General features: G+C 53.2%; 1 protein-coding gene across 1 annotated transcript in view; it reads left to right on the top strand.

The window, feature by feature from the left end:
* The window catches only part of C17H16orf96 (chromosome 17 C16orf96 homolog), a 46,196-nt gene that overhangs the window by 13,338 nt on the left and 23,019 nt on the right, over nucleotides 1-9,839 (top strand). The window contains exons 3-7 of the mRNA XM_026447586.1: nucleotides 3,118-3,198; nucleotides 3,344-3,430; nucleotides 3,542-4,919; nucleotides 5,663-5,748; nucleotides 6,727-6,837. Coding sequence (XP_026303371.1) covers nucleotides 3,118-3,198; nucleotides 3,344-3,430; nucleotides 3,542-4,919; nucleotides 5,663-5,748; nucleotides 6,727-6,837 — 1,743 coding nt within the window. The remainder of the gene's footprint in view (nucleotides 1-3,117; nucleotides 3,199-3,343; nucleotides 3,431-3,541; nucleotides 4,920-5,662; nucleotides 5,749-6,726; nucleotides 6,838-9,839) is intronic.

Consider the following 9,839-nt stretch of genomic DNA (forward strand, 5'->3'; position numbering starts at 1 on the left):
TTTTTTTTTTTTTTTTTTTTTTTTTTTTTTTAAGATGGAGTCTCACTCTATTACCCAGGTTGGAGTGCAATAGCGTGATCTCGGCTCACTGCAACCTCTGCCTCCTGGGTTCAAGTGATTCTCCTGCCTCATCTTCCTGAGTAGCTGGGTTTACAGGCACACACCACCACACCTGGCTAATTTTTGTATTTTTAGTAGAGACAGGGGTTCACCATGTTGGCCAGGCTGGTCTCGAACTTCTGACCTCGTGATCCACCCACCTCAGCCTCCCAAAGTGCTGGGATTACTGGTGTGAGCCACCACACCTGGCCGACCCCTCCATGCTTTCTACCCCACTGTGTTAAAACGTTAGTTATAAGTGACAGAAATCAAGTTCATCCTGGATTAGGCAAAATAAGGGATTTATTGTCTCATTTACTAAAAGGTCCAGGGACGGCCAGATCTAGGTACTCATACAATACTGACATCTCTCAGTGAAGCTTTTCTTCCAGTTGGCTTCATTCTCAGGCAGGCGCTCCCCAAGTCTTGGCAACACCAGACTTATATTCCACCAACTTAGCAAAACGAAAACCTCTTCCCCTTCTGGAAAGCTCTGTCCACATGGAAAGTGGAATAATCGTAATAGTGCAGGCATACATACAAGCTCCTTCTGTAGCCAAAAACCATCAGCCAAGTATGTTCTAACACCCTACAATGCATGGAAATCCCTGAGATATGAGGCAGCTGTCCCCGTCACAACTGATGAGTCACAGCTGGGGTTGGAAGCCAGTTCTCCATACCCCCAGGTTTAACAACTTCCCCCAAATAGTGTAATTTTCTGTACTTGTCCCGGCTTCACAGATCAGGGCCTGTATTTGCTCATCGTGGCAACTGTGGGAGCTTCAGTCATGGGCTGGATGGCTCCCATCTGAGCAGACAGAGCACTGTCTAAAGTTGCATCATGGGCCGGGCGCGGTGGCTCAAGCCTGTAATCCCAGCACTTTGGGAGGCCGAGACGGGCGGATCACGAGGTCAGGAGATCGAGACCATCCTGGCTAACACGGTGAAACCCCGTCTCTACTAAAAAATACAAAAACTAGCCGGGCGAGGTGGCGGGCGCCTGTAGTCCCAGCTACTCCGGAGGCTGAGGCAGGAGAATGGCATAAACCCGGGTGGCAGAGCTTGCAGTGAGCTGAGATCCGGCCACTGCACTCCAGTCCGGGCGACAGAGCGAGACTCCACCTCAAAAAAAAAAAAAAAAAAAAAGTTGCATCATGAGCTACTCCAAAGGGCCCCTTAGACAAAGCTGTTAGAAAAACAGTGCCTTCTCGGCCGGGCCTGGTGTCTCACGCCTGTCATCTCAGCACTTTGGGAGGCCGAGGCAGGCGGATCACCTGAGTTCAGGAGTTCGAGACCAGCTTGGCCAACATGGTGAAATCCCTGTCTCTACTAAAAATACAAAAATTAGCCGGGTATAGTTGGGGGCACCTGTAACCCCAGCTACTTGGGAGGCTGAGGCATGAGAATCACTTGAACCCAGAAGGCGGAGATTGTAGTGAGCCAAGATTGTGCCACTGCACTCCATCCTGGGTGACAGAGCAAGACTCTGTCTCAAAAAAAAAAAAAAAAAAAGGCGGGGGAGCCAGGCACAGTGGCTCACGCCTGTAATCCCAGCATTTTCGGAGGCCGAGGTGGGCGGATCACAAAGTCAGGAGATCAAGACCATCCTCGCTAACACGGTGAAACCCCATCTCTACTAAAAATACAAAAAATTAGCCAGGCACGGTGGCAGGCACCTGTAGTCCCAGCTACTTGGGAGGCTGAGGCAGGAGAATGGCGTGAACCGGGGGGCGGAGGTTGCAGTGAGCTGAGATCGCACCACTGCAGTCCAGCCTGGGCAACAGAGTGAGACTCTGTATCAAAAAAAAAAAGAAAAGAGCCGGACACAGTGGCTCACGCCTGTAATCCCAGCACTTTGGGAGGCTGAGGCGGGTGGATCACGAGGTCAGGAGATCGAGACTGTCCTGGCTAACACGGTAAAGCCCCATCTCTACTAAAAATACAAAAAATTAGCCAGGCGTGGTGGTGCGTGCCTGTAGTCCCAGCTACTCAAAGGCTGAGGCAGGAGAATGGTGTGAACCCGGGAGGCGGAGCTTGCAGTGAGCCAAGATCGCACCACTGCACTCCAGCCTGGGTGACAAAGCAAGACCCTGTCTCAAAAAAAAAAAAAAGAAAGAAAAGAAAAGAAAAACAATGCCTTATTGGCTTGTCTCTTGGAGGCTTTTTTTTTTTTTTGAGACGGAGTCTTGTTCTGTCACCCAGGCTGGAGTGCAGTGGCACTATCTCAGCTCACTGCAACATCTGCCTCCTGGGTTCAAGCGATTCTCCTGCCTCAGCCTCCTGAGTAGCTGGGATTACAGGTGCGAGCCACCACGCCTGGCTAATTTTTGTATTTGTAGTGGAGACAGGGGCTTCACCACATTGGTCTGGCGGGTCTTGAACTCCTGAACTCGTGATCCACCCCCGCCTCAGCCTACCAAAGTTCTGGGATTACAGGCGTGAGCCACTGTGCCCGGCCCTCTTGGAGATTCTTAATGTGCTTTTGCTCATTCAACACTCTGGGAAGTCCTGCAGTACAGAAAACTGTTGAAATGTTATTTATTTGTTTATGAGACACAGTCTCGCTCTGTTGCCCAGGCTGGAGTGCAATGACACGATCTCAGATCACTGCAACCTCTGCCTCCTGGGTTCAAGTGATTCTCCTGCCTCAGCCTCCCGATAGCTGGGATTACAGGCTCATGCCATCAGGCCCAGCTGATTTTTGTATTTTCCCTAGAGATAGGGTTTCACCATGTTGGCCAGGCTGCTCTCGAACTCCTGACCTCAAGTGATCCACCCACCTTGACCTCTCAAAGTGCTGGGATTACAGGCATGAGACACTGTGCCTGGCCTGACATGCTTTTAAGCCCAGCATTTCCCAAACTTGTTTGCCCATGGAGCCCTTTCCCACTCCCTGGGAAGCACTGGGTTTGGAACCTGTTCTTCCTTCTCAAGCTCTTAGTCACCTAGAGCTGTGGGAAAAGGCAGGGGTGGGACAGAACCTGGACCCCCAGTCCATAGACTCAGTTCCTTTGACAGGTACACCCAGAAAGAATGGATATCTTCGCTGAAGACTTCAAAATACAGAACCGGAAGATGATCGCACTGCAGCGGGAAGTGGTGAGGCCCACTCCTCCCGTGTCCTGGGTGCTGAGGGTAGGGAGGGTCAAGAAGGAGAACACAGCCTGGAAAGGTTTCTTTGCAGGTGTGGGGGGCACTGCCCCCTCCAGGCTCACACCCTTCGTTTTCTACCCCTACCCTGCAGACTTCTCTCCAGAATAAGTTTCAAACCATCCCCAAAACCGAGGACATGGTGCTCTGGAGTGGCCTTCATGAGGCCATGTTCGCCTCGGTGAGTGAGGAAGGAAGGCGAGGTTAGGAGGAAGCTGAGGACCGGGTGGGCGGCTGAGAGTGGGAGGTGGGGATGAAAGCCAGCCGAGCCCCTCTGCCCCCTCTTCTGCAGGAAATTGGTTCATCACAGCTGGACCTGTGGCAGTCCATGGATCAGCTCCCAGAGGCTGCCCTGGCCCAGACCACTGAGTACCTGGAAGCTACTCGTGGCATCCAGATCTCCGAGCCTGTCCAAAACCCCCAGCTGCTGCAGACTGTCTGGCATTACGAGGTCCCAGAGCTCCTCCCAGAGGTCTCATCATCTGCCCAAGCAGTTTCTCTCAGCAGTGCCCAGGAGCCAGCGCAGCCTCCGGCCCTCACGTCTGAGTCCGCACCTGGGCGTGCACCTGCATTTGCACCTGGGCCTGCACCTGGGACTGAACCTGTGCCAGGGCTGGAGCTGGGGCTGGAGCTGGAGCCTGTGCCTGCCCTGGGGCCTGTCCCAGGGCCCAGTGTGACACCTGGGCCCTTGCCAGCACCTTGGCCTGTGCTTGGACCTGCGCCTGCCCCAGGTGCCCAGTCTCCACCACCGGGAGGCTGGCCTCCACCCCAAAGCCGCTGGCCTCTACCCCAAGGCTGGCCCAGGATGGGCTCTTGGCCTTTGTGGGACTTAAGTGTCCTGCAGCCAACTCAGCCTCAACCCTCCAGGGCCCCAGCACCAGCCACCGAGTTTGCCTCAGTGTGGCCTCAACCACTCCAGCCATATCAGTCTCACCAGGGGGAAGACCTCCAGCTCACAGCTGTCCAAGAAAAGGGGGAGGAAAATGATGTCCCCAGCCTGAGGGGCCTCCAGGAGAGGGCCCGCAAGGATGGGGCCCCCAAGGATAGAACTCGCAAGGATGGGGTCCCCAAAGATAGAGGCGGCAAGGATGTGGACCCCAAGGATAGAGGTGGCAAGGATGGAGCCCCCAAGGATAGAGCTGGCAAGGATGGGGACCCCAAGGAAGCACAGCTTAAGGCTCCCCGGTCTGCCCTTCACCGGCTGAAAACCAGTGCTGCCATTGCCGCTGCCGCCGCTGCAGCCTATGCAGCCGCCGCATCCTCTGCTGCGCAGACAGCCAAGGTTGCTGCCACATTGGTCAAGGAAGCCCCAGCCACCAGAATGGCCACCATTGCAACAGACACGGCTGCAGCTGGGCCCCTAGGGGTCTTTGCAGATGTCCTGGGTGCAGGGCCTTCCCGGGGAGCCACAGAATCCCAGGCCTTGGGCGATGAATCCGAAATCTACTACAAAATCCTCTCTCCCTCCTACTCTGCTGCCAGCATCGGTCCCGATGCAGCCCTGTCCCAGGCCATGGTGGCTGCCAAGCAGGCCACAAGCCCTGAAGACAAGAAGAGGGCTGTCAGGTATTCCATGAGCCACATGGCCCAGATACCTGTCAAACACGACTCCCTGAAAGAAGAGTTTGCCCAGCTGTCCTTCAACCTGAACCAGCGCTTGGATTATCTAGGTAGGTCTGGTCTGGCCCTGGGAAGCGCACAAGGAAGTGGGGCTCTCCCTGCAGCCTTTGAGAAGTACCTCCTGTCCTTCATCGGGTTCCACCAACAAAATCTACATTCCACCATTAGCCATTCATTCCTTTGCCTTAAGCATTTGGCTCTTACGAGTCTATTCTTTTCTCTTGAATGTACAGTGAGGTCTTATCATAGGGCAAGGAGGCTGTTAGGGTCTAAAGTTGGCAATTGAGGAAAATGGCATGCCAAAATTACTCTCCAAAACCCTTGTGGCCAGGTGTGGTGGCTCATGCCTGTAATCCCAGCACTTTGGGAGGCTGAGGTGGGCGGATCACCTGAGACCACGAGTTCAAGATGAGCCTGACCAACATGGAGAAACCCCGTCTCTGCTAAAAATACAAAATTTGCCGGGCATGGTGGCACATGCCTGTAACCCCAGCTACTCAGGAGGCTGAGGCAGGAGAATCACTTGAACCTGGGAGGCAGAGGTTGCAGTGAGCCGAGATCGCGCCACTGCCCTCCAGCCTGGGTGACAGCATGAGACTCCGTCTCAAAAAATAAATTAAAAAATAATAAGTAAATAAATAAATAAATAAAAAGGTAACACCAGCTGAAAGGCCCAGTACATTTCCACTGGGCAGTGCTGCCTGAGATGCTCCATAAGAGAAGCAGCTGGAGCCCAGCAGAAACATCTTCCTCCATCCAAGTCCTCAGCAGCCACCCTGTCCTCTGCTTTCAGCCAATATGGGAGGCTCTGGCAGCCTTGGGACAACAGTGGACATTTTGCAAGAAAAGATTAGCAGCCTCCAGAAATCCAAGCTCAAGGTCAGTGTCTCCGGCAAAGGGCTTTTGAGGCAATGATGGCTTGAGGTGAGATGACAGAAGACTCCTTGACTCTGCCACCCTCCCAGGTGCAGCTGTGATCTGTAGCAAAAGAGGCTGGGGGGAATTGAGCTGGCCACGAAGGCAGCTGGTGCCTTGCAAAGCGGATCCACTGGTGGGGGCCCGGCAGGGGCTGCACGGTTCTCCTGTGTCTCAGGTGGCTGTTCAGCTGGCAGGTGGGGCCAGTGCGGTGGCTCACGCCTGTAATCCCAACGCTTTAGGAGGCTGAGGCAGGCAGATCACTTGAGCTCAGGAGTTCAAGACCAGCCTGGGCAACATAGTGAGATCCCTTCTCTACGAAAAAATACAAAAATTATCCAGGCGTGGTGGTGCGTGGCTATAGTCCCAACTACTCAGGAGGCTGAGGTGTGAGGATCACTTGAGCCTGGGAGGTGGAGGCTGCAATGAGCCAAGATCATGCCACTGCACTCCAGTCTGGGTGACAGAGCAAGGCCGTGTCTCAAAAAAAAAAAAAAAAAAAAAGGCATATAGAAGGCACCCTGGTCTGATACCTCCTTTTTTTTTTTTTTTTTTTTGAGATGGAATCTTGCTCTGTCATCCAGGCCAAAGTGCAGTGGCAGAATCTCAGCTCACTGCAACCTCTGCCTCCTGGGTTCAAGCAATTCTCCTGCCTCAGCCTCCTGAGTAGCTGGGATTACAGGGACCCACCACCACACCCGGCTAATTTTTGTATTTTTTGTAGAGACCGGTTTTGCCATGTTGGGCAGGCTGGTCTCGAACTCCTGACCTCAGTTGATCCACCCACCTTGGCCTTCCAAAGTGCTGGGATTACAGGCGTGAGCCACTGCGCCCAGCCTGGGCTGGTACATTCTTCTTGGCCTCAACCCTCCCTCAGGCCCCTGCCCGGCCATGGTGACCTCAGAAGCAGAGGCCTGGAGCGTCTGTGTCTCCCCCTTTTAGGAGGAAGAACTTAAGATAATTTGGGGCAACCAAATAGAGGCAATGAAGGATCGCTATGTCACTTTGGACAAGGCAGTGGAGAAGCTGCAGATTCGCGTGGATGAGTTCAAGGTTAGGAGGCCTGGGGGGCTGGAGAAGGGCTGGCAAGGGGAGAATTCCTCATCCAGACCTTCCGACCCTTACCGAAGGTTCTGCACGAGGTGGGGATGCACTTGAGGCTGGGAAGCGGTGAGACTTTACTGGCATTTTACTGTGTGTAAATTATACTTCAATGAAAAGCAAACGAATCCCACCACCACCCCCCATCCATATAAACAGAAGGGCCTGGGCAATGTTTGTCTTTTTGACCACTGTGTCACCTGCCCCTGGAAGGGTAGGGGTAGCGAAGGCCCCATCACATTTGCTGAGTGACTCAATGAATGATTAAGAGAACTTCTTGTGCCAACTGTTATGTTCTTAACATTTCCCTGAGCCAAGTGGTAGAAATATTTACTGACATTTTGGGCTGGGTGATAAAAATAAAAAAATGATAGTAAAAAGAAATATTATAGGCTGGGTGCGGTGGCTCACATCTGTAATCTCAGCACTTTGGGAAGCTGAAGTGGGAGGATCACTTGAGACCAGGAATTTGAGAAAGTCAGGGTAACACAGGGAAACCCCATCTCTACAAAAATAAACAAATTAGCTGGGACTGGGCATGGTGGCTCACGCCTATAATCCCAGCACTTTGGGAGGCGGAGGCGGGTGGATCACTAGAGGTCAGGAGTTTGAGACTAGCCTGGCCAACACGGTGAAACCCTGTCTCTTCTAAAAAAAAAAATACAAAATTAGGCCAGGCACAGTGGCTCACGCCTGTAATCCCAGCACTTTGGGAGGCTGAGGCAGGCGGATCATCTGAGGTTGGGAGTTCAAGACCAGCCTGACCAACATGGAGAAACCTTGTCTTTACTAAAAATACAAAATTAGCCAGGCATGGTGGCACATGCCTGTAATCCCAGTTACTCGGAAGGCCGAGGCAGGAGAATCGCTTGAACTGGGGAGGCAGAGGTTGCGGTGAGCCCAGATCATGCCATTGCACTCTAGCCTGGGTAACAAGAGCAAAACTCTGTCTAAAAAAATATAATAATAATACAACATTAGCCGGGTGTAGTGGCACACACCTGTAATCCCAGCTACTTGGGAGGATGAGGCAGGAGAATCGCTTGAACCCGGGAGGCAGAGGTTGCAGTGAGCCGAGATTGCGCCATCGCACTTCAGCCTGGGCAGCAGAGTGAGACTCTGTCTCAAAAACAAACAAAAAAGTAGCTGGATGTGGTGGCTCATACCTGTGATCCTAGTGCTTTGGGTGCAGTGACTCACACCTGTAATGAGGGAAGATTGCTTGAGGCCAGGAGTTCAAGACTTGGCCAACAGAAGAAAACTCTGTCTCTTTAAAAATAAAAGTATAAAATTAGCCAGGCGTGGTGGCACATGCCTGGAGCTGGGAGGCTGAGAGGGGAGGATTGCTTCAGTTGGAAGGTCGAGGCTGCAGTAAGCTATGACTGCATCACTGACTCCAGCCTGGGTGACACAGAAAGACCCTGCTTCAAAAAAAGAAAATAAAGAAACAAGCGGCCGGGCGCGGTGGCTCAAGCCTGTAATCCCAGCACTTTGGGAGGCCGAGACGGGCGGATCACGAGGTCAGGAGATCGAGACCATCCTGGCTAACATGGTGAAACCCCGTCTCTACTAAAAATACAAAAAAACTAGCCGGGCGAGGTGGCGGGCGCCTGTAGTCCCAGCTACTCCGGAGGCTGAGGCAGGAGAATGGCATAAACCCGGGAGGCAGAGCTTGCAGTGAGCTGAGATCCGGCCACTGCACTCCAGTCCGGGTGACAGAGCGAGACTCCGCCTCAAAAAAAAAAAAAAAGAAACAAGCAAAAAGCAAAAAACTCACCAAGGGCTGGGAGCAGTGGCTCACACCTGTAATCCCAGCACTTTGGGAGGCCGAGGCAGGCAGATCACCTGAGGTCAGGAGTTCGAGACCAGCCTGGCCAACATGGTGAAATCCCAACTCTACTAAAAATACAGAAATTAGCTAGGCAGGGTAGTGGGCGCCTGTAATCCCAGCTACTCAGGTGGCTGAGGCAGGAGAATCACTTGAATCTGGGAGGCGGAGGTTACAGTTAGCCAAGAATGCGCCATTATACTCCAGTCTGGGCGACAAGAGCGAGACTCGGTCTCAAAAAATAAATGAATAAATAGCAACCCACCAAGGTTGTTTCCATGAAGTCTTCCAAGTCAGGGGGCTGTTGCTGGAATGCACTGGGGTGTGCTAGGGGAAAAGGGACCAAGGAGACCCATGGCGTATGGCTGCCCCCAAGGTCGGCACACTGTAATCAGGCTGGGACCCACTTGAGGCAGCCTCGAACGGAAAAGAACTCATTAAAGGGGAACCAATTCACAGCCTATGAAGTGGGGGTGGACAGGAGGGTTGGCTGTCTCTGGAGATGCTGGGCGGAGTGTGGGTGGACTGCACGCGGGAGTACGTGCTCAGACTGTGCACCACTGGCCAGAAACCAGGTCTCCTGCCAACACTGCTCTTCAGAGAGGCCCAGGCCACCATGTCCTGGGGTCATCTTGGTGCCCTTTCTCCATGGAGCTGGAGCCAGTTCCATTCAGCATGTCCAGCGTGCACCCAGCATGGGGGTAAGCGGGGACTGCAGTGTCTGCCTGCGTGTCCATAGTTGTCACTTGTTAGAGACTCTGAAGCTGATGAAGGCCTGCCAAGCATGCCAAAACAGAGCACGTCCCTGGTCCCAGGACCCTTGTCCCGGCTTCCTGGCTCTTGTGCTATCAAGATTTCATTGCTGGCCAGGCGTGGTGGCTCACGCCTATAATCCCAGCACTTTGGAAGGCTGAGGCGGGTGGATCACCTGAGGTCAGGAGTTCAAGACCAACCTGGCCAACATGATGAAAACCCATCTCTAGGCCGGGCACGGTGGCGCAAGCGTGTAATCCCAGCACTTTGGGAGGCCGAGACGGGCGGATCACGAGGTCAGGAGATCGAGACCATCCTGGCTAACACGGTGAAACCCCGTCTCTACTAAAAAATACAAAAAACTAGCCGGGCA

This window comes from Piliocolobus tephrosceles, chromosome 17 (genome assembly GCF_002776525.5).
Source record: "Piliocolobus tephrosceles isolate RC106 chromosome 17, ASM277652v3, whole genome shotgun sequence".
NCBI classification, from domain to species: Eukaryota; Metazoa; Chordata; class Mammalia; order Primates; family Cercopithecidae; genus Piliocolobus; species Piliocolobus tephrosceles.